At 44.3% G+C, this 25,223-nt stretch overlaps 1 protein-coding gene across 1 annotated transcript in view; it reads left to right on the top strand.

Annotated features, from left to right (window-relative positions):
* The first annotated feature begins 9,854 nt into the window (after positions 1-9,854).
* The window catches only part of plek (pleckstrin), a 53,489-nt gene continuing 38,120 nt past the window's right edge, over positions 9,855-25,223 (top strand). Inside the window, exon 1 of the mRNA XM_041212329.1 lies at positions 9,855-10,004. Coding sequence (XP_041068263.1) covers positions 9,957-10,004 — 48 coding nt within the window. The 5' untranslated portion in view covers positions 9,855-9,956. The remainder of the gene's footprint in view (positions 10,005-25,223) is intronic.

The following is a 25,223-nucleotide window of genomic DNA, read 5'->3' as shown; positions in this document are numbered from 1 at the left end:
GGAATTAAATTCACTACCAATGTATGGCTTGGTTTTGAAAAATGCATGTGCATCTCCAAATGTCACTTAATCTTGAGTCTGTCCAGCTCCAGGGTTGATACCTCTTTACAAATCAAAAGCCTGCATCAAATATTTCATCATTCTTCTAAGTCTATTCCAATTGCAGTCATAATATCATGGCAAGAATCTGCATTTGTGCATAAACAGGTCAACTCATACTCTAGAAAGGAAGTGGGCATTTGCTCTTCATTTATCTAAATTCATATCAAAAATAAATGTATTACAACAAACCATACTGAGTTGAGGTGAAGTGAAAACCATATACCTAATGTTCATTCAGGACTTGTAATTAAGCAACAACAACAATTTGCATTATATAGTGCCTTTAATGTAGTAAAATATTCCAAAGTGCTTCACAGGGGGGACTTCACAGTGAACCTCATAAGAAGATATTAGGACAGGTGACCAAAAACTTGACCAAAGTTGAAGGCCTTAAGCAACATTTTAAAGGAGGAGAAAAAGTTAGAGAGATGGAGAGGTTAAGGGAAGGAATTGCAAGGCAAGCATGTCTAGTAAGATCTATGCTGCATAAACCATGTGTGACAATGGTAGGGAGTGAATAATCCCTGTGAGAAAATAAACTGAACTGTTGTGACAAACAGGAGCATTGGAGAAAAGTGTTATTTTACATAAGACAACGGCAGATAATCACTGAAGTAAAGAGGAAGGATATGATGGTCAATCTGTACAATAGGGTGCAATGTTGTAAAATGTCCTGACAATAAACAACAGCATTACAATAAATTAGGGCAACTGAGAGGAGATTGCAGCAAATGCTTATGATACAGAAAGGGACAGTAAATTCCTGGAATGAGAATGAACATTATAGTATATACCGACAAAGAGAATTGAAAAGAAATACTTGCATTTCTATAGCACCTTTCACAACCTCAGGACATTACTGCCAATGAAGTACGTTTTTGAGTGTGGTCAACTGTTTAAATGTAGAAACCATGGCAGCCAATTTGTGCACAGCAAGCTCCCACAAATAGCAATGTGATACTGACGAGATCATCTGTATTTTGTGCTGTTGATTGAGGGGTAAATATTGGCCAGGACTCTGGGGAGAACTCTTCTGCTCTTCTTCAAGATAGTACCATTCTTTTACATCCACCTAAGAACGCAGACATGGCCTCAGTTTAACATCTCAAGAGCTGGCATCTTCAACTGTGTATCACTCAGCCAGTACTGCACAGGAATGTCAGCTATTGTGCTTGTATCTCTGGAGTGGGACTCGATCCCAATGTTTTAATTCAGAAGTAAGAGTACTACCCACTGAGTTACAGCTGACATCATTGAGCTACATTAAAGAGGAATATTGCAACAATGTGAAGCATTGTGATCAGCGATCAAAAGAGCCCTTGAATTGACAGCAAGTCGGAGTTCCTCAAATTCCCCTGGCGTATGCTTCACCATGGCCTTTGTGCTACAACTTTCACATTGAGCATCACTGAAAAAAGACATATCAAAGTGTTTCAACTTGCACACATAAGGGCATTCGCAAGAATAGCAAATGTAAAGGGAACAATAATTTATACTTCATGAGAGTGCTGATTGGTTGGCAAGTATACTCTGATTGGTAGAGGTGTTACCACGGAGAATTCACCAGTTAACTTATGACTGACAGTTAACTGCCAAGCTTAGTTTAAAGTCAAAACAGACAGGTTGACCCTGATTGGTCAAAGCATTGTCCTGGGGAACGAACCAGAGAATGGCTCTTGCAATGGAGTTTGTGGTGATGGTGACTTTGCAGTGGGTGACACAGACTGATTATGAGGTCTTCAGCTGAGGCTCTGTATTGGGCTCTGCCATCAAATCCTCATGGGAATCCAGAGTAGCGTTAGATTTTAAGAAGTTGTCAGTAAGAAACTCTTTGAAATAGAGCTTATGTGGCAAAATGTTGCCATGCATCAGTATGGCAGTATTTCCCCATGCCCAAAGTCTCCAGGCCCTCTCCTTATAAGGAATCAAAGGTTATACGTTAGAGTACCTACCTACCTGTTGTGCATAGCCATTTCTTGCAGACAGGTGAAAAGGGATCCTGTAGATGAGGATTCTGAGAAATGCGTACCAGCCAGACAACAGTTAACCTAAAACAAAAACAGAATTACCTGGAAAAACTCAGCAGGTCTGGCAGCATCGGCGGAGAAGAAAAGAGTTGACGTTTCGAGTCCTCATGACCCTTCGACAGAACTTGAGTTCGAGTCCAGGAAAGAGCTGAAATATAAGCTGGTTTAAGGTGTGTGTGTGGGGGGCGGAGAGATAGAGAGACAGAGAGGTGGAGGGGGTTGGTGTGGTTGTAGCGACAAACAAGCAGTGATAGAAGCAGAATATCAAAAGATGTCAACAACAATAGTACAATAGAACACATAGGTGTTAAAGATAAAGTTGGTGATATTATCTAAACGAATGTGCTAATTAAGAATGGATGGTAGGGCACTCAAGGTATAGCTCTAGTGGGTTTTTTTTTTATTTTATATAATGGAAATAGGTGGGAAAAGGAAAATCTTTATAATTTATTGGGAAAAAAAAAAAAAGAGAAGGGGGAAACAGAAAGGGGGTGAGGATGGGGGAGGGGACTCACGACCTAAAGTTGTTGAATTCAATATTCAGTCCGGAAGGCTGTAAAGTCCCTAGTCGGAAGATGAGGTGTTGTTCCTCCAGTTTGCGTTGGGCTTCACTGGAACAATGCAGCAAGCCAAGGACAGACATGTGGGCAAGAGAGCAGGGTGGAGTGTTAAAATGGCAAGCGACAGGGAGGTTTGGGTCATTCTTGCGGACAGACCGCAGGTGTTCTGCAAAGCGGTCGCCCAGTTTACGTTTGGTCTCTCCAATGTAGAGGAGACCACATTGGGAGCAACGAATGCAGTAGACTAAGTTGGGGGAAATGCAAGTGAAATGCTGCTTCACTTGAAAGGAGTGTTTGGGTCCTTGGACGGTGAGGAGAGAGGAAGTGAAGGGGCAGGTGTTGCATCTTTTGCGTGGGCAAGGGGTTGTGCCATAGGAGGGGGTTGAGGAGTAGGGGGTGATGGAGGAGTGGACCAGGGTGTCCCGGAGGGAGCGATCCCTACGGAATGCCGATAAGGGGGGTGAAGGGAAGATGTGTTTGGTAGTGGCATCATGCTGGAGTTGGCGGAAATGGCGGAGGATGATCCTTTGAATGCGGAGGCTGGTGGGGTGATAAGTGAGGACAAGGGGGACCCTATCATGTTTCTGGGAGGGAGGAGAAGGAGTGAGGGCGGATGCGCGGGAGATGGGCCGGACACGGTTGAGGGCCCTGTCAACGACCGTGGGTGGAAAACCTCGGTTAAGGAAGAAGGAGGACATGTCAGAGGAACTGTTTTTGAATGTAGCATCATCGGAACAGATGCGACGGAGGCGAAGGAACTGAGAGAATGGGATGGAGTCCTTACAGGAAGTGGGGTGTGAGGAGCTGTAGTCGAGATAGCTGTGGGTGTCGGTGGGTTTGTAATGGATATTGGTGGACAGTCTATCACCAGAGATTGAGACAGAGAGGTCAAGGAAGGGAAGGGAAGTGTCAGAGATGGACCACGTGAAAATGATGGAGGGGTGGAGATTGGAAGCAAAATTAATAAATTTTTCCAAGTCCTGACGAGAGCATGAAGCAGCACCGAAATAATCATCGATGTACCGGAGAAAGAGTTGTGGAAGGGGGCCGGAGTAGGACTGCAACAGTTAACCTATATGAGACTGTGCACATGGACAATGTGTTGACAATAGGTTTGGCATTTGGTACCTGCACATGTAATAGGCAATGGAGAAAATGAATTGCCACTATGTAATACCCTAGTAAAACACAGGCTAACATGTGAATTTGGAAAGTAAATGAGCAGTTGTCAGACAGCTGTGCATTCCCCCTCTATAACATTGCACCAAAACTCAAATTGAAGCACTGTTAACAGCAACATTGTAAAATTAAGCCAGATTTGAACAAATCCTTCTATATCATCCTTTTTGAAGGCAATGTGTACCATCTACAGGATCTATCACAGCAACTTGCCAAGTCTTCCTCAGCAATACTTCTCAAATCCACAATCTTCTTCATCTAGATGGATAAGGGCAGCCGGTACATGGATACACTGTCTCAAATTCCCTTCCAAGCCACATGCCATCTTTAAATGGACAGACATTGGCATTCCTGCACCATCCCTGGCTTGAAATCTGAGAATTCTCTACTTAATAGCAGCTGGGGTGAGTACCCTCAACAGCTGGATGGCAGTAGCTACAAGAAGATGGTTCACGACTACCTTCTCAAGTTCATCGAGGAATGGGCAATAAATGTGGACCTTGCAATAATCACCCACATTGCAAAATAAATTAAAGGAAGGCAATATAGCAGCTGTAAATGTTATTCAGTAACTGATGTATGTAATAAAGCACAAGCCTAAACAATCTTAACTGTATATAGAATAATACTAAACCTAGACCATGTTACAGATGAAGTATATACATTGAATAAACTCAACTATTCTCAAGTCTAGATCGGTATATTGCTGGCAGCACAGTCACAATGCATAGACCTGTACTACAAGGCAAAACCCTAATAACAATTCCACAGAATAGTTATTAAACACCAAATTTCAACATTAAACCTGCATTACTGGGAGCACAGGCTCACTGGGCTGAATGACTATTTATATATGCTATGTAACTTTTGTCATGACAACGGATCACAGCCCAAATTACTTACATGGCTGCAGGGTGACCAAGGATGGGGACTGAACATCCAGGGGCATTCAATATTTAGGAAGGACAGAGAAATAGGGAAAGGAGGTGGGGTAGGATTCTTAGTAAGGGAGGAAATCAATGCAATAGTGAGGAAGGATATTGGCTCAGAAAATCATAATGTGGATTCTTTTTGGGTGGAGATAAGAAACATCAAGGGGCAGAAAATGTTGGAGGTTGCCTATAAGCCCCCAAACAGTATTGGAGATGTAAGGAAAGACATTTAGCAGGAAATTAGAGATGCATGCAATAAGGGTACAACTGTAATCATGGGTGAATTTAATCTACATATAGATTGGACAAACCAAACTAGCAATAATACTGTGGAGGAGGATTTCCTGGAGTGTGTACATGATGGTTTTTTAGACCAATACATTGAGGAACCAACTTGACTGATTAGAGAGAGGGCTATCCCAGACTGGGTATTGTGCAATGAGAAAAGATTAATTAACAATCTTGTTGGGGAAGAGAGACCATAAAATGATAGAATTGTTCATTAGGTTGGAGAGTGAAGAAGTTGAATCTGAAACTAGGGTCCTAAATCTAAATAAAGGGAAATACAAGGTTATGAGGCATAAGTTGGCAATGATGGACTGGGGAACCTTACTAAGAGGGTTGACAGTGGATAGGCAATGGCTAATATTTAAGGAACTTATGCATGAATTACAATGATTATTCATTCCTGTCTGGCGCAAAAATAAAACAGGAAAGTTGGCTCAACCATGGCTCACAAAAGACATTAGGGATAGTATTAGATCCAAAGAGGAAACATATAAATTTCCAGAAAAAGCAGCAAGCTTGAGGATTGGGACCAGTTTAGAGTTCAGCAAAAGTGGACAAAAAGATTGATCAAGAAGGGGAAAATAGAGTATGAGAGTAAACTTGTAAGGAACATAAAAACTGACTGTAAAAGCTTCTATAAATATGTTAAGAGAAGAGGATTAGCAAAAACAAACATAGGCCCCTTACAGTCAGAAACAGGGGAAATTATAATGGAGAACAAAGAAATGGCAGGAGAATTGAACACATATTTTGGTTCTGTCTTCACAAAAGAGGACACAAATAATTTCTCTGCAATGTTAGGGAACCAAGGGTCTAATGAGAAGGAGGAATTGCAGAAAATGAGTATTAGTAAATAAATGGTGCTAGAGAAATGAATGGGGTTAAAGGCTGAAAAATCCCCAGGGCCTGATAATCTACATCCCAGAGTACTAAAGGAAGTGGCCCTGGAAATATTGGATGCACTGGTGGTCATCTTTCAAAATTTTATAGACACTGGAGCAGTTCCTACAGATTGGTGGGTGACAAATGTAACCCCACTATTAAAAAGAGAGAGAAAAAAAACAGAATTACAGACCAGTTAACCTAAGACCAGCAGTGGGGAAATTGCTAGAGTCTACTATAAAAGACGTGGTAACAGAACACTTGGAAAGCGTTAACGGGATTTGACAAAGTCAGAATGGGTCTGTGAAAGGGAAATCATGTTTAACTAATCTACTGGAGATTTTTGAGGATGTAACTAGTAGAATAGATAAGGGAGAACCAGTGTATTTGGATTTCAAGAAGGCTTTTGATAAGGTCCCACATAAGAGGCTAGTGGGCAAAATTAAAGCTCATGGGATTTGGGGTAATATACTGGCATGGACTGAGAATTGGTTGACAGACTGGAAACAAAGAGTGGGAATAAATGGGTCTTTTTCCGAGTGGCAGGCGGTGACTAGTGATGTACCCCAGGGTTCAGTGTTTGGGCCCCAGCTATTCACGATGTATATTAATAACTTGGATGAGGGGTCCAAATACAATATTTCCAAGTTTGCTGCTGACACAAAACTGGATGGGGTTGTGAGTTGTGAGGAGGATGCAAGGAGGCTTCAAGGCAATTCAGACAAGTTGTGTGTGTGGGCAGATGCCATGTGTATAATGTGGATAAATGTGAAGTTATATGCTTCTCTGTGAAAACCAGAAAGGCAGAGTATTATTTAAATGGTGATATATTGGGAAATGTGGATGTACAAAGGCATCTGGGTGTCCTTGTACACCAATCAATGAAAGTAAATAGGCAGGTGCAGCAAGAAATTAAGAAGGCAAATGGTATGTTGGCCTTCATTGCATGAGGAATTGAGTTCAAAAGTAGGGATGTCTTATTGCAGTTATACAGGGCTTTGGTAAGACCACATCTGGAGTATTGCATGCAGTTTTGGTCTCCATAGCTAAGAAAGGATATACTTGCCATAGAGGGAGTACAGCGAAGGTTCACTTGGCTGACACGAGGGATGGCAGGACTGTCGTATGAGGAGAGATTGGTTCGACTGGGCCTGTATCCACTAGAGTTTAGAAGAATGAGAGGGGATCTGATTGAAACGTATAAAATTCTAACAGGTCTAGACAGACTGGGTGCAGGGAGGATGTTTCCCCTGGTTGGGGAGTCTAGAACCAGGGGCCACAGTCTCGGGATACGGGACAGGCCAATTAGGACTGAGATGAGGAAAAATTTCTTCACAGGTGGTCAACCTGTGGAATTCTCTACCACAGAAGTCTGTGGAGGCTGTGTTACTGAGTATATTCAAGAAAGAAATTGATAATTTTTTGGATATTAGGGGCATCAAGGGGTATCAAGAGAAAGCAGGAATATGGCATCGAGATAGAGGATCAGCCATGATCATATTGAAGGGCCAAATGTCCTACTATGTTTCTATGATTACCACCTCAGCAAAAACCATCTCCTGTTGAGTTATATCCCAGAATGTGGAAGTGGCCTAAGTTGAAAGAAAGCAGATTCTGGGTGAAAGGCATGTTTGTTTTTTCCCTTCCTGGAATACACAAGAATAGGAGTTTAAAAAGGCAGCTGAAAACCTCATCTGGTGTGCTAATGTGCCCTGTGAAGGTCACAGCAGAAGAACAGCAACTAGGCATCCCTGCAACTTGTAGGGAATTGTCTTCTCTCTCTCAGTCTGGCTAGAAGCAAGTCAGCAAAGCCACAGTCAAAAAGGAAACAGGACAACTCATTCAACTAACCTGCAGAACCAAGTGTCTCCAAACCAACTGTTGAACTGCCAAAGTCAGTTCTACCGGAATCACCCAACTTAACAGCCACAACATTTTGCCATCTACTCCTCATGGACAAACCAAAGACTGATTTGTATATCTTTAAAAAAAATTATTTTTGAACTAAATTTCTCATTTCTAATCTGTGTGTATGTGTTGCATTTTTATTATTTTTTCTTGGGTTTTTAGTAACTAATAAACTTAATCTTTCTTTGACTCAAGAAAGCCTGGTTAATTTGGCTTCTTCTAAACAAATACATTTGAACTGGGAAAAGGTGTCCATAATGGAAGGGATCCTTTTTAAATTAACCTTGTTGTGACCAACTGAGGGGTTGAATAAAGAAGGGGAGCCAGCTCATTCCTCCTTACCCAGGAGCGTAACAAAATTGGGGTTCTGTTCTGGAAGTTAGCAAATTGGGGATCATAACAAATTGGGGACCTTGCACGGGGACCACTCATATCATTTTGTGTATGACTGATTATACCAGTGCTCCATCCCTTACTTCTGTACTATTAATAAGAAGCTCTATTTTAGCATTAGTATTGTGTTTATCAATTTTTAGCATGTTGAATTCATCATCCACAAAGCCTCTCACAACAATGATGGGTAGATATGGCTGAAGTCAGTCCCAGCCTGCTGTCGTGAAAATGGAAATACCGAGGAAGGCACGGGCTAATCAAGGACAGTCAAATGCGGATTTGTAAAGATTGGATCTTACTTGCTTTGAGAATTTTGGGGAAATTATTTCACAGGGTTAAAGGTAATGTGGTAGACATTTGATAGGGTGTCACATATGAGATGTGTTACAGAAAGGTAGACACATGGATACATAGAGGGATGTTTACTCAGGGAGTCTGAGTTACCATGGCAACCTATACTTTCACATGGATGTTGTAGCCTGGAGCTATGGATAGTGATGGGAGAGGCTTCAACATTTTTTTTTCCATCAGATGGCTGACCAGGAATCTCTCCCACTCTTGCCACAGGTGTGTGTTGGAAAGATTTGCTGGTTGATAATCAATCTGTTTGCTTGTGTTATGAACACACTTTCCTTAGTCATTAAGTTTTGGAGTGGGATTTAAACCCAGAGCTTCTGGCTCAGAGGCAGGGATGCTACCCACTGTGCCACAAGACCTCCCTAAATGCCCTTCTGTTACTCTCTAAATCTAATGCGAACATATGAATTAGGAGCAGGAGTAGGGCGTAGAGCCCCTCGAGTCTGCTCTGCCATTCAATAAGATCGTGGCTGATCTGATTGTGGCCTCGACTCCACATTCTGCCTACCCCCAATGACCTTCGACTCTCTTGTGAGTCAAGAACCTATCTAACTCTGCCTTAAAAGTATTCATTGACCTTGCCTCCACCACTCTCTGGGGAATAGAGTTCCAAAGATTCACAACCCCCTGAGAGGAATAATTTCTTCTCATCTCTGTCTTAAGTGGGAGCCCCCTTATTTTTAAATTGTGTTTAAACTGTGCATTGAAAATGGAAGCTGCCAAGCTTTAATTGCATCCTCTACTTAGGTATCAAAGGCTCTGCTGCAGTACTCGCCTCTACGTCAGAAGGTTGTGGTTTCAAGAGCTTGAGCATAGATTCTAGGCTGACACTCCATCCAGTGCAGTACTGAGGGCGTGCTGTCCTGCTGGGAGTGCTTCTTTCAGATGAGATTTTAAACAGCCGGTCCATCAAAATGAGATGAAATGGGATTCTGAAACAGTGGGAATTTTAGTAACTATTTCAAATGATACAAAAACATGGTTCCTGCAGAGTAAATTGACTGCAGCGACCGAATGGCTTAGAGTGCATCACACACATTGTTTGGGCGTGGGGGCAATTTCAGCTACATCCTGACCAGTCGAAACCCTTCACCCCTCCCTATTCTCAATGTGCAGGCAATGTTTATATCAGCAGTCATTTCTTGAGGTTTTAACAGAGTTGGGAGCGGAAACTTACTTTTCTGGTCGTGATGCATTGTGTCAGTGAGGAACTAGCATTTTATATTTTTTTAAAAAGTGGGGGGAGGGGAGGTGGATAAAATAGAGAAGCGACTGACACTCAGTCTCCAGTCTGAAGCTTGTCAGTTCAGAAGGCAACTGCCAAAAGCATGGAAGTGGAGGCGAAAGTTATCCGGGAGGGTTATCTCGTCAAAAAGGTAGATTATATTTTTGGATCGACCATTGTCAGTCGGGGATGTCATTTCAGATCTGTAACCTGTTTGCTTGCTCGCGGCGGGTGCCAGCATAACTCCAAGCAATTTATGTTTTGCAAGAGATTAAAGGGAATTAAAATTAATCTACAATTAATCAATATTTTTGAAAGGTTCATTTGGAATCTGTCTCTATTCTGCTTCTGGGCAATTAGAAGATATCCCTGTATTCTTGTGAAAATTCTGCACAATTGATTCATATAAGCAACTTCCAAATTACCTCTAATTACTTTGCAATGTTGCTGTGAATTAGAGCTTTTAAAAGTTGCTGCCCCACTCTTGCCCCTGGTGCTAGACAGGTAAGGGGTCAAGTATTATAAACTACTCCTGTGTGTGTGTGTGTGTGTGTGTGTGTACTGTACATCTTATCCTGTTCCATCAGGACTTTGGTTTACCCACATATATCACCTTATACTCCCCGTCAGCTTTTAATTTTGTCAATTTGTCAGAGAAAAGAATAACTTTTTTTCATTGGGAGTAGAAGTTATCGATTTGAGCCAATCAGATTTTTTTTCATCCACTATTAGCAGTTGGCAAACTTTTAAGAAGTGTTAAGGCGGTTTTTGAGAGTCCCAGTTTATAGGCGTTTTGAGTCACTGTTTATCTAGAAGGTATACGAAAAGTTCCTTTTTGGAAATTCCCGGGGCGAACGGTTCTTCTTTGGGAGGCAATAACAAACTGCCTTTTTTGCAAGAGGAGTCGCAGCCACTTCGAGACATCCAAAATGTTTTCTGGTGCAAACAGCTGAGCTGGACGCTTTTATGGCTGGATTGCATTGCTGAGGTTTTGAAGAATCATAGAATCATTAGAATAGTTACAGCACAGAAGGAGGCCATTCCGCCCATCGTGTCCGTGCTGGTCCCCGGGAGAAGCAGTTCATCTAGTGCCATGTTGCCATCACTTCTTTACTTAATTAGCAGTATGAAATTATACGGCAGAGAAGGTGATCATTCGACCTATCATGTCCGTGCTGGCTATTTGATAGAGCTCGTCAATTATTCCCACTCCCCTGCTCTTTCCCCAATCCCTGTAATGTTTTTCCCCTAACTGCATGGAGGAGGTCTTGTGGTGCAGTGGGTGGTGTCCTTGCTTCTGAGCCAAAAACTCTGGGTTTGAGTCCCATTCTAGGACTTGATGGCCAAGGAAGGTGTGTTCAGAACAACCAAGCAGGTTGTGTATCAGCTTGACAGGCGTTTAGAGTGGGAAAGATTCCCTGTCAGCCTATGATGGCATCAGATTCATCCCAACAGTATATGCTTCAATCCCTGTTCTGGATGGGGTGGATTTGGGACCTGCCTCCCTGCACTACCTTGTGGTTAGAGAACTCATGAAGAATTGTGTTAAGATTCCCACATGGCAGATTTGGATTTGTGTGAGTTGAGATACCTGCTTATGTTCTGTCAATTTGTTTACATATAAAGAAATAAAACCTGTTAACTGAGCAATTAGGTCAATCTCCGAAGTAAAACAAACTCCTTTAATCACAGTCACTCAGATAGAGGTACTGAACTCACAGAACCAGCTACCAAAGAAAAGCAATGCAGGTCACATTTTAAAAAATATGATGATCCTGTGAAATTTCTCGGAAAACTCACAGGAACCTCAAGAACTAGGGGACCTTTGATTTTAAAAAAAATCCACAAAGCAATGAAGGAAGCACCTTCATCCCTCCTTGACATCACCAGAGTTTAGTCAGTCCTCGTTCCTTTGAGAACTGTTTTTACAAAGGATGCAAATTAATTCAAGCTTTAGTTGGATTCAATTTTGAATTAATCCAAATGCTTATTCCTCACCCTGTTCTAATCTGCATTGGGAATATTGGGAACACAAACATCTCCCCAGCCACCAGGAGGTTAACAATAGCTGGACTTTCCCAGCCTCTCATGCCGGTGGGATCTTCTGGTTCCGCTGATGTGAATGGAGATTTCAATGGCCTGCAGGCCCCGCCACGGGGGAACCAGCTGCAGGGGGGGCTGGAAAATTCTGGCTAACGTCCCTCAGCACCACTTGAAGTCGCACAAACTCTTTTGGACCCATACACTTAATATTCAACAATGCGACTTCAACCCTGATGAAGCTCGGAAAGCTGAATGGAGTTCTCAAGAAGTCACAAATAAACACCTCGTAGTAGGTCCCTGGCTTTGATCATCCACCCAGCTCATAGGTGACCCCATAAATCACATCCACATACACCACAGTTCATCCAGATACTGATGCACAAATGGGGAGTTCAAGCCTCTCCAGTGTGTTATTGTGGTCACCCAGAATGAACTATGGAACATATAATGACTCAGTCCCAGATTCACAAATACAATGGAAGTATCACAGTGGTACACTTGCCACTCATGATGCAATTATCTGGCTTGACCGCCTAAATGTAAAATTAGAATTGTTGCTCTATATTTACACCAGCTGTAAGAAAGAGCAAGATGATAAAAAGGCTGGTTTGTAGGACCAGGTTCTGCTTCATGAGAAATGTTGCTTAGTTTGCCTTGTGTGCATTTCCTGTCTGTCAGAAGCTGGTTTCTAAATCCAACAGACAAAATTGTATTTCCATACAGCTAGTTTTGTGAAAGTTATGACACTGACATGGAGACTTTCTTGTTTGGCAGAAATGAATGGCAGGATCCCATGAATGGTGGGAAGTGACTTCTCACTGTGGTCCAACCATCACTATGGCTACCACAATCTTCCCCCGAGTCTACTGGCAAGATGGAAAACTCACCACTGTCAGGGGACAGACCCTTTTAACACATAAGTTTCCATTTTACAGTCATACAGCAGAGCTAATAGCCATACTGTTCCAGCCTAAGAAGGTCTCAACATTCTTGATGTCTCAATTAATGGAAACAGTCTGGTTCTATTTGCTCTGCCCTGTCCCATCACCATTTAAACATCTTTATCAAAAACCACTTCACCTCCTCTGTTTAAATGAGAACTGTTTCATTTTTTCAAATCTTTCTTATTTGCTGTTCCACATCCTAATTAATTGTTGCAGTGAATTTATTACCTAATGTCCTTCCCATAGTTGGAGTCCACATTGCACAAAGAATGTGGTTTCACTCAGGCTTTACATCAGGCAGCATCTGTGCATAGAGGAAGGCCTTTTTAAGATTTCAGTTCTTATGACCCTTTTCCAGAAATATTAATTCTACCTTCTTCCTGGTGACCTTTTCCAACTTCAGGCTCAACTATCCCAATGCTCTCCTTGCTGATGTTCCCACTGCATATACTTCAGCTCTTTCAAACCTTTGCTGCCCAATATCCAAGCTTCCACCACATCCACTCAAATATCCTTGAAATGTTGACCCATATCGGCTTGACGCACCCCCCAAGAGACTCTCATTCTTGTGTTTAAATCCCCTCATGGCCTCATCCTGCCCTGTCCTTGTAACCTTCCTCAACACCCATGAACTATTTGCTTCTGTGATTCTGGTTGCATATGCACCTCACCCTTTCTTCACCTATCTGGTTACAATGCTCTGAAATTCTTTGCCCAATCCCCTCTGTGTCTCAATCACCCTCCCCTCCTTTAAGGTGTTTCTTAAAGTCCCACCAATTGCTTGGTCACCCTTCCTCATTCCTCCTTCTTTGTCAGTGCCTGTTTTTGTCTGATGATGTTAAAGACACTCTAATAACGTAAGATGTTGCTGCTGTCAAAAAAACATTTTTTTCACACCTACACTAACATCTCAACACTTGGTTTAGCCAACGGTCTCTGGCTTCCATGGTCTATAAACAACAACCCAGCTGAAATGACTGGTTGCTGTGCGTGGTGATGTTGTAAAAACACAGAGGAAAGAATATTTCCGAAGACCTTACACAAAGCACCCTGAGTAACTTTTAGTCCAAGTTTCCTTTCAGCATCTTATGTGAGTAGTCAGATGGCTGATTTAGAACTCAAATGTTTACTTCCTGCTCTTATTGATGTGGCTTTTGTGTGGCTGACTAAGGGGCCACTATTAAAGGCTGCAGCGGTGAAAAAACTAATTATAACACAAATTTATTAGTGTGGAAATGCACATTGTCAATGTATCTCTGTTGGAGTTCAGATATGTCGAACACTCTTAGTTCCTCTGTTCAATTCAACCCAAGTAGAAAGCCATTAACTTTAGCCGTAAACTTTCTTTTAAATACACCATATGACGGATATGACCAAGGTGAATGTAGGTTCTATCTGTAATGCGTGCCTATAGAATAACGCATTGAATATTTTTGTATCGGTGCAGGTTTACCAGTAGCTGCAGTTAATTTATTCTTTTGTGGGAGGCGGGCATTGCTGGCAAGGTTGGCATTTATTGCCCATCCCTAATTGTACTTGAAATAAATGGCTTGCTCGGCCATTTCAGAGGGCAGTTAAGAATCAACTACATTGCTGTGGATCTAGAGTCACATGTAGGCCAGACCAGGTAAGGATGGCAGATTTCCTTTCCTAAAGGACGTTAGTGAACCAAATGAGTTTAGTGTCACAGACAGGAGGGGGAATTCATTTAAACAGCCCTGATTTCTCCTCTCACCACCCATCTGTAAACAGAAAGGCATTTTGATTTTGGTTTCCCCCTTTATAAGTGGTGGTGTATATTCCTAACCTTTCAGCTTTGGTGTGACCCAATTTCCATTAATAACTTTACAGCAAGATAGAATAGACTCAGAGGGGTAGTTTATTTGCATATATTCAAACCCAAGTGGAGAAGTGGCAATGTAGCCACTTTTTTCACTCATACAGTAAAAGGGGGAATAGAGAAAGAAAGGGGTTTACCAGAGTAAAAACCACAAAATAAACAATTATTGTTTCACAAGAGTCCAGAGTCCAGAATCAAAATCCAATCGTGTATTCTTTCACAGAGTCGGCAGGTTGAAGGCTGATGCTGGATAACTCATTTTTCCAGTGGAGATGATATCCACATTGGGATAGGAACATAGAGGCAAAGTAGTCTTGTAGGCACTGGTACAGAGGTTCAGAAGTTCCAGTTGAAACAAGGTAGATAGGGCCAGGCATTCAAACCTGGACACAATACTGGTTCAGTGCTGCTGCTTGCTAAATGGAAGATGGCAGACTGCTTTGCAGCTTCTCAAAGCAATATTCCACCAGTTTGTGGTGGGTGTGTAGAGAGGGTCATGTGACTCCCAACTCCCAAGTTTGGCTTGGACAAAGATTATATGTTCCATAGTCTAGATTCTTGAGATTGGAAAAGTTTCAACCATTAGGAATTTTAAAAGAGGTTTCAGTGTCCTTTGTCCTGTCAGACTGGTAGCCTCTGTTGGCCAGACCTTTGTACAATTCCCTTGGAATTTGGTCTCTACTGTCACAGGGATCATTAACTTTTTTTTTTGCAAAAATATACTTTATTCATAAATCTTCAAAAACATTTCGAAACATTTCAAATCACCATTACAAAAATACAAACAGGTTCAACTTTTACAACATGAAACAAAAGGTGTATCAGAAAAATCAATGAATATTTCAATCATTGGCAGACATACATTTTAATCTGTACAGCCTGAGGGGCTCTTTACAGTTCCCAGCCCCCAGTGCACTGTGGCAGAAAGGTCTTAGGCAGCGACCCTTCCCCATTGCGCCTTTGCGGCGGCTGCCCCAAGCTTAACTGTGTCCCTCAGCACGTAGTCCTGGACCTTGGAAAGTGCCAGTCTGCAACACTCGGTCGGGGACAACTCTTTGCGCTGGAAAACCAACAAGTTTCAGGCAGACCAAAGAGCGTCTTTCACCGAGCTGATGATCCTCCAGCTGCAGTTGATGTTTGTCTCAGTGTGTGTCCCTGGGAACAGCCCGTAGAGCACAGAGTCCTCTGTCACAGAACTGCTCGGGATGAACCTCGACAGCAACCACTGCATCTCTCTCCAGACCTTCTTTGCAAAGACACAATCTACAAGGAGGTGAACAACGGTCTCTTCCCCACCACAGCCACCTTGAGGGCAACGTGCAGAGGGGGTGAGACTCCTGGCGTGTAGGAAGGATCTTACAGGGAGGGCCTTTCTCACCACCAGCCAAGCTACATCTTGGTGTTTGTTGGAAAGTTCTGGTGATGAGGCGTTCTGTCAAATGACTTTGTCAGTCTGCTCAGGGAACCATCCCACAGGATCCACCCTCTCCTTTTCCCTCAGGGCCTTTAAGACGTTACGTGCCGACCACTGCCTGATGGACTTGTGGTCGAAGGTGTTTCTCTGCATAAATTTTCCCACGAGGGACAGGTGGTACGGCACAGTCCAACTACTTGGAGCGTTCCGCGGCAGCGTGACCAGACCCATCCTTCGCAACACCGGGGACAGGTAGAACCTCAGCATGTAGTGACACTTGGTGTTTGCATACTGAGGGTCTATGCACCGCTTGATGCAGCCGCACACAAAGGTGGCCATCAGTATGAGGGCGATGTTGGGCACATTTTTTCCCCCTTTATCTAGAGGCTTGTACATCATGTCCCTGCGGACACGATCCATTTTCAACCTCCAGATAAAGCGGAAGATGGCTCGGGTGATCGCCACCACACAGGAGTGTGGAATGGGCCAGACCTGCGCCACATACAGCAACAGCGAGAGTGCCTCACACCTGATGACCAGGTTCTTACCTGCAATGGGGAGGGAGCGTTGCTCCCACATGCCCAGTTTCCTTTTCACCATAGACACTCGCTCCTTCCAGTTTCTAACGCATGCCCCAGTCCCTCCGAAACATATCCCCAGCACCTTCAGGCCATCAGCCCTGACAGTGAAGGGGACAAAGGATCGGTCAGCCCAGTTCCCAAAGAACATGGCCTCGCTCTTCCCACGATTTACCTTGGCTCCCGAGGCCAGTTCGAAATGGTCGCAGATGTGGATCAGTCTGCGCACCGACAGCGGATCCGAGCAGAAGACAGCGACATCGTCCATGTACAGAGAGGTTTTGATCTGAGTGCCTCCACTACCTGGGATAGTCACTCCTCTTATGCCCGGATCCTTCCTGATGGACTCAGCAAAGGGTTCTATGCAACACATGAAAAGAACAGGCGAGAGAGGGCAGCCCTGCCTGACTCCAGATTTAATAGGAAAGCTATCTGATTCCCACCCATTGATTGAGACTGCACTACTGATGTTAGTGTAGAGCAGTTGGATCCAATTGCGAATTCCCTCCCCAAACCCCATTTTGGAGAGCACATCCACCATGTAGGTGCGCGATATTCTGTCAAAGGCCTTCTCCTGATCCAGGCTGATGAGGCAGGTATCCACACCCCTGTCCTGCACATAGGCAATCGTATCCCTGAGCAGCACGAGGCTGTCAGAGATCTTCCTGCCCAGCACAGTGCAGGTCTGGTCAGGGTGGATCACCAATTCCAGAGCGGATTTGACCCGATTGGCGATGACCTTGGACAGAATTTTATAGTCCACATTCAACAGTGAAATGGGTCGCCAATTTCTAATTTCCTCCCTTTCCCCCTTGTGCTTGTAGATGAGGGTGATAATGCCTTTCCTCATGGATTCTGACATACTGCCAGCCAGGAGCATACTCTCGTACACTTCTAGCAGGACTGGGCCGATCCAGTCCCACAGAGCCAAATACAACTCCGCCGGCAAGCCGTCGCTTCCGGGAGTTTTACTCTTCTCGAAGGACTCAAGGGCCTCAGTCAGTTCGTCCGGAGTTAGCGCTTTGTCCAGACTCTCCCGTGTACTGTCATCTAAGACCTCCGTGATAGAGGACAGGAAGGACTGGGAGGCCGTGCTGTCTGTGGGCTTCACGTCATATAATCCGGCATAGAAGGATTTGCTAATCCTCAAAATGTCAGATTGCAATGACTTTACTGAGCCGTCTTCTTCCTTCAGGCTGCTGATCACAGAGCTCTCCCTGTGTACCTTTTGGAAGAAGAAACGTGAGCACGTCTCATCCTGCTCCACGGAGCGGACTCTGGAACGGAAAATGATCTTGGAGGCCTCCGAGGCAAAGAGCGAGGCTTGCTGGCTCTTCACCTCTTGGAGTTCCTCCTTGATATTGACCCCCATCGACTGCAGCCAGAGCAGATTCTGCGTGTTTTCCTGGAGTCGGGACATTTCCCTCTGTTCCTTTCTAGCTTTCTGGGTGCCTTTGAGGACGAGAAACCTCTTGATGTTTCCCTTGATCGCTTCCCACCAGTGTGTCAGTGACTCAAAGTGGGGTTTCATGGTTCTCCAACCTTTGTAATCCCTCTTGAGCTCCTCAATGTTCTCTGGGGTCAGCAGTTGCACGTTTAGCTTCCATACCCCCCTGCCAACCCTCTGGTCCTTCTCTAAGTGACAGTCAGCCAGTAGGAGGCAGTGGTCAGAGAAGAACACCGGCTTGACGTCGGTGGATCTGACTGTGAATGCACGGGACACAAACAGGAAGTCTATCCTGGAACAGACGGACCCGTCTGGCCACGAACAGGTGTATCTACGCTGCGCTCCATCTGCAGGGTTGCTGAAGACGTCGTGCAGCTTGGCATCCTTTACTGTTTCCATTAGGGATCTGGACGTAGCGTCCAATCTGCTGTCGGCCCTGCCGGATCGTCCAGCCGCATCGATGATGCAGTTGAAGTCACCGCCCAGAATGACCGGTCTGGAGGCCGCCAGCAACAGTGGGAGCTGCTGAAAAACCTCCAGCCGCTCAGCCCCTTGAGACGTTAATTAAACGGAGTGGAGCATTCTTGTACATTATGTCTGCTACGAGGAGGCGCCCCCCCCACCACCTCCTTAACCTGGGAGACGCTGAGGCTGCCTCCCCACAGCAGAATCCCCAGGCCGGAGGAACGAGAGTCGTTTCCTCCTGACCAGATCGATGGCCCATGGGACCACCACTGTGACCATTGCCTGTAGGAGCTGAGGTGCGGTATCGCACACTCCTGCAGAAACAACAGGTCAGCTTTGACCTTGGCAAGGTAGTCCAAGGTCGCAACACTTCACGTAGTAGATTTAATGCTACGCACTTTTATGGATACAATCTTTACACCCATTTTAAAACAGTTAGTCGCTTACCAAACCTGTTGTCTCTGAGAGTTCCTTCATGCCCGTGGTGTGCTCAAATTGCTTCACTTGGGATGGGCTGAGGAAAGCGTCCTGAACCTCCCCATTGGCGGTGTTCTGCTCGGGTGGTTTCTGGGGGTCTGTGCAGAGAGCGGGGTTTGAAATGTCCTCGGTTGGAGAAGCTTCTCCAATCCTCTCCCCCTCTGGGGCGTTGCTGCTCCCGGCTTCCCGGAGCTGGGGTGCGCTGAGTGCCTCGCCGCTCCCAGATTCCTGGGGTTGTGGTGCACTGGCCTCTTCAGGTTGTGGGCAAAGTTGGGGTGCGCTGGTCTCCTCATTTTCTCCAATGTTCTGGAGCTTGGGTGTCTCGTCCTCCAACTCCCAAGCGATTTGCCGCTTCTTCTGTTGGTGCCGCCCTGGCACTTCTTCATCCGAAGAGCCGCTGCTCTTGTTATCTGTGTCGGATAGGAGACGCCTCTTGACTCTTGTCTGGGAAGAGGCTTGGTTTCTTTTTTGCTCCTTCTTCCTTTTTGCTCTCTTCACCTGCTGCCACTCCCCCTGCTGCTTTCCCACTGCTGCCTCCTCCTCCTCCGTTGATTTGTTCTCCTGAGGAGTGGGAGGTTCATGGGGCAGTGCTGTTGATTGGCTGTCCATTGCCCCAATCTTTTCCTCCACCTTGTCTCTCTCTGTGTCCTCCTTTGTCCCGTTGTTCTCCCTGGGGGCCTTGGTGGTTGGAGTGACACGAGGCATTTCTTCTGCTTCCCCCTCGTTGGCTTTAGCTGCCTGTGCATAAGTACGGCAACGTTTAGGGCAGGTCTTGTAGAGGTGACTTGCCTCGCCACACAGGTTGCAGCACTTAGCCTGTTTACAATTTTTTGTCTGGTGCCCTTCCTTTTTGCAGTTCTTGCAGAGGACAGCTCTGCAGTTGGCCGCCACATGACCAGACTTGCCGCATGAGCGACAAAGTATGGGTTGCCCCGCGTAGACAAGGTACCCACGGCTTCCCCCGATAGCGAATCTGGAAGGGGGGTGGAAAACGGCTCCCTTACCGTCGGTCTTGAGCGTTATCTTAACCTGGCGTTTACATGTCCAGATCCCCAAAATATCTTTAACTTCAGTGCAGCTCCCAACCTTATCGAAGTACCTGGTAAGGAAGGTGAGCACGTCAGCGACAGGGACGTAGGGGTTGTACAGATGTACCGTCGCAACCCATTCATGATGCAACGGTAGAACAAAGAGCGGCTCCGCCGTCAGGATCTTTATTTCTGTCTTTCTTTTCCTCAAACACCTTCAGGAGTTTGACACAAGCTGCCACGTGCGTGAAGGTCATATCAAAGAAACCAGCGCTGGGGAAATCCTGTAGGCAGTAGATCTCCGCAGCCTCGAAACCACACAGCTTGAATAGGATCCTCTTGGTGAAGAAGGTCCTATCCATTCCTGTTCCTAGCTCGCTGCCCTTCACCATGACTCGGATGGTGTTAGGTACCCCATGGTAAGGAGTTTGACTGGTTATAGCCATTGCTCTTTCCCTGGCAGAAATGCGATAAAGGTCTCTCTCCTGCCAGGTAAGTATCATTAACATCTCTTTAGAGATAATGAGATGTCAGCTTCTCTGAATGCCAGAATGTTCCTTTTGTTTGAGTCATAGCCAGGCTTCAGCCATTTTAAAGCCATTGTCCAGTTTTTAAGATTTTTATAAATTAGCCATGATGATATATATTTATAAAATAAAAACGTAAAATGAGGTCTTAGCCTCTGACACTAGTCCAGTGAGATTACAACTACACTAGCATCTACATTCTGCAAAGACCACATGCAAATTAGACAAAAGTTGCATTACCCATAATTCTTTGACTGGAACTGACCACAAAGCAAATACAGCTGCATTGGTTTTTCAGAGTAATGAGTTGAATTAGTCTTTCCTGTGTATTTACACTATTGAGACAGGGAGGGCCAATTTATGGCTTTACTTCTAGATAGGAGCCAGCTAGTGGAGTGCTGAGAATTGTGTTTGCCTGGTTCTGTCGATGCCATTTTTGGCCCTGCTGTTTTTGACAGGGGTAAACACAGGTGCCCAGTAGAAAGAGATGCCATCCTCACTAGTGCATGCAAATTGGGGTCCTATGATACTCAATGCCATTTGGAGGATGTTCCATGCTGACTGCAAAGTTTGGAGTGACCTAAACAGTGGCCCTGGGAAAGGTAAAGAAAAATGTAAATGATTTTGTGGGGTCAGGAGGAGAAACCATAGCTGATTTCCCTTCCACTAATTCAGGGGTGCTGGGGTCAATTTGTAGAAGTCCCATCACTGCCCTGGTTGAGATTAACTAATTCAGCACAGTAGCTGGAACTTTCACAATGAGCTGAATGTCCTCATTCTGTGCTATGTAATGCTATGATTAAGTCCTCATCCATTATACAAGAGTTATGACAGAATAGCTATGAGGAACTATCACACATAACAAAGGAAATTTTAAAAGTTCTTTCCTCCCTGGATGTTGAACACCTCAAAAAGAGCCAATCAGAGGGTAATGTACTACTACTACTACATGGTGTGATACTGAACCAGGCAGGTCAGAAAGGTTACAATTTCAATCCTTGAGTCACTAGCAAGTGACTTCACTCAGAAATGTACTGAATGGGAAATTACTCATATCCACTTTTAACTTCTGTTGACAAGCACATGCTCACGTTTCAGTTACTAAAGATCAAGGGCTGGATTTTCATGGAGGATGCGGGAAGGTTGAGTTGGGAGACTACCTGACTCAGCAGACCTGTTTCCTGTAAAAAATGCTAGAGTGGTATAGTGTATTGGTGAGACCACATCTGGCATACTGTGTAAAGTTCTGGGGCAGAATTTTGCCCTTGGTGGGCGGGCTCGGTGATGGTGGTGGGGAAGCTGACCACCAAACGCAAATTAAGGCCTGCCCAGCATGAAACATGAGTGGCAGCGCTCAGCGCTGCCTGTGCTGTGGGAGGGTGGGGGAGGTGCTGCAGGGAGGAGGGCAAGTAGGCTGAGCACGAGCTTTGCACATGCGCGCGAGTGAGGGCTTGAAAATCTCCCTGAGGCAGAGAGCTGCCTCAGGGAGATGATGCGTTTTTTAAAAAGAAAATTAAAAAAATAAAAATGTAATAAAACATGTGACATGAGCACATGAGCAGGGACATGTTATTAATTAAATTTGAAAACTTTTATTTTATTTTTCTTTGCTTTTGGAAACCTCATCTTGCCTGTGGGTGAGGTTTCCAAAAAAATGCAACGGCCGCTTGGCCTTTTCGCCTGCCTGTCAACTGTTAGGTTGAACAAGCAGCGTAAAATTTAGCTTAATTGATTATTCAATGGACTTAACAAGCCTTCCAATTGTCAGTGGGCACGCTGCCGACCCCGGCATACTTGCCAAGTGAAAATTTATGCCCTGGGTCTCCTTATTTAAAAAAGGACATAATTGCATTAGAAGCAATTCAAAGAAGGTTCACTTGACTGATTCCTCAGATGAGGGAGTTAGCTTATGGGGAAAGGTTGGACAGGTTGGGTCTGTATCCAATGGAGTTTAGAAGAATGAGAGGTAATCTTATTGAAGCATAAAATATCCTGAGGGGAATTAGCAAGATGGATGCTGAAAGGATGTTTCCCCTTGTGGGAGAGACTAGAACTAGGAGACAGAGTTTAAAAATAAGGGGTCTCCCATTTAAGACGGAGATGAGGGATTTTTTTTCTTTCAGAGGGTCATGAGTCTGCGGAACTCTCTTCCCCAGGGAGTGGTGGAGGTAGGGTCAATAAATATTTTTAAGGCAGAGGTAGGTAGATTCTTGATTAACAACACAGATAATCCTCTAATAAGCTCTTAAAACTGTCAATCAAATTATCTTCACAGTCCCCTGCTGAGATAAGTGATTCTGTAGCTTATGATGCTCAGCAAAGCATTCATAATGGGCTCAATATTCATATCAAACTATTATAGCCCACAGGCAATGAAGCCTATTGAAACTGCAAAAATAGGTGGGTCTTTTTTCCCAAGCTACACCAGATGGCCTGTCAATCAGTGCACCCCAGGAGTAGGTGCCTGCTTTTTTTCTCTGTGGGAAGCTGCACAGCAGGTTTGTTTTCAATTTTAAATGGCTGTGAATATTTAAATCACTTCAGATCATGATGCCTAAAGTCCTCAAGCACTGCTTTCTTCAGTTTTGAATGCATAATGGCATGTTTCTCAATGGGAAAAGTACTCAAATGCATCTCAACAGCTACTCAATGCTGATCACCTCTGCAGTACAGTGCCTGATAATCAGTCACTGCAATAAAAATCCATCTAACGTACAATAGAGCATCTAACTATTGAAACTGAAAGCACTTTTTTTTTATATTTCAAAGCCTGTCAATAAAAGAATTCCAGGAACAGGTGATTGTCTTTTTCTGCCCCCTACCCCACTTCAGGACTGGGTTTCCCCTGTGCTCACGACTTATTTAAGGCGCCAAGAATCATGTGTTCTCACAGAAGGAAGCTGACTCCACAAAAATTGTGGTGCGACGGGGGTGGGCGGGGGGAGGGGATGGTGTCCTGGGGGATTGGGTGGGGGGAGGGGTGGTTTGCTGCAGGTTTGAACTACTCGCCACCACAATGGAGCCAGCATGGCTGGGAGTGCTGCATGCAGGCTGGCTACCCACATCTTTATTATGCACTGACAAAAATTGATGGATATGGGAATGGGTCAGGAATCTTAGAATCAGGTCCCATCTGCCATTTTAAAGGACTTCTGACTTGGCCTGACTTGGTGAAAATCCAGGCTTAAATATTATTACCCAACATGCTTAATGTGTGATTGTTTACATAAGTAACACTTTTGTGATCCTTGGTAATTACCAAAGGTGTCTTTTGGGTATTGGCTTAAAGGGGTTGTTTTCTTTAGACCAGAGAACACTAAGAGGAGATTTGATAGAGCTGTTTAAAATCATGAAGCATTTCAATATAGTTAATAAAATAAAACTGTTTCCAATGCCTGAAGTATCAAGAAACAGAGGGCATAGATTCCAAGTGTTTGGTAAAGGAACCAGAGGGAAGATGAGAATTTTTCTTACACAGTGAGCGGTTAGGATTTGGAATGTACTCCCTGATAGGGTGGTGGATACAGATTCAACAGTAGCTTTCAAAAGAGATTGGATAAATAGTTGTAGGAGAATAAAGTACAGGGATATAGGGAAAGACTGAGAGGAGTGGTACAAATTGGATCGCTCTATGAAAGAGCCAATGCAGACTCAATGGCTTCCTTCTGCATTGTATCCTTCTACAAAAAATTGCAGATTTTGAAATTGGGCATGATAGGATAGGAGGGCAAATTTGTTCCCTCCTGCTGCCCATTGTCTCATATTGTATTGATTCTTACCTGACGTCACAGCCGTTCAACTGATGGTTTGGATTGTGCTCTGCTATCTACAACATATGTCATTTCTGTTGGTCATTCACACTGTTGGGAAACTGTTGCTGTTACCCTAGCCTTCCTTTTTGTTCATAAGCAACAGTCAGATAATTATAATAATTAAATCTTTGCCTCTTATTCTGCCCATTTGTGGATCCTGACTTCTCCTGACATGTCCAACTGCTGCATTTTTCATCCCCACAGTTTCTCCCAGCTGCCAACCTCTTCCCCTTTTTAGGTGAGATTCTGATAGTGAAGACAGACTGTGTATTAGTAGGTGACAGCAGATCATTAATAAACCCATTAAGCACTAGTGATCTGATGAACCAATTGATGTGATTCTTTGACCATTGGTTAATGTGCTACTTCTACTTGTGAACCCTACATGTAAAGGCCTGGTACAGGAACTAGAATCACACTGGTGCCAAGTATGGGTGATCACTACAATGCCCAGTCCTGCAAGACTTCAATGGCAAAGGAGGTGCCAGGAGACTGGGTGTGTTTCAGCTGACCATTTTGGATGAGTGAACACATGGGAGCTGTGGAGCCATTCAGCTGGAATGCCCTTGTGTTGGGGGGAAGGGGTGGGGCAGTGGTGGGAGTAGGGTGCTGTAACTTCATAATACCTGGAGAAGTGGAGCAAATGGCTAAAAAATGGCCGATTACAACATTTACCTGAGGTTTCTGCCAATGTTTTGCAAAATGAGAGATTGCAAGAACCCTGGGGAAATTCTGCTAGAAATTAGTATTCATGATATTAGAACACAAATTCTTATTGGCATAAAAATTGCACCA

Source organism: Carcharodon carcharias, chromosome 2 (assembly GCF_017639515.1).
Source record: "Carcharodon carcharias isolate sCarCar2 chromosome 2, sCarCar2.pri, whole genome shotgun sequence".
In the NCBI taxonomy this organism is placed as follows: Eukaryota; Metazoa; Chordata; class Chondrichthyes; order Lamniformes; family Lamnidae; genus Carcharodon; species Carcharodon carcharias.
This window is presented reverse-complemented; position numbering and strand designations above follow the sequence as displayed.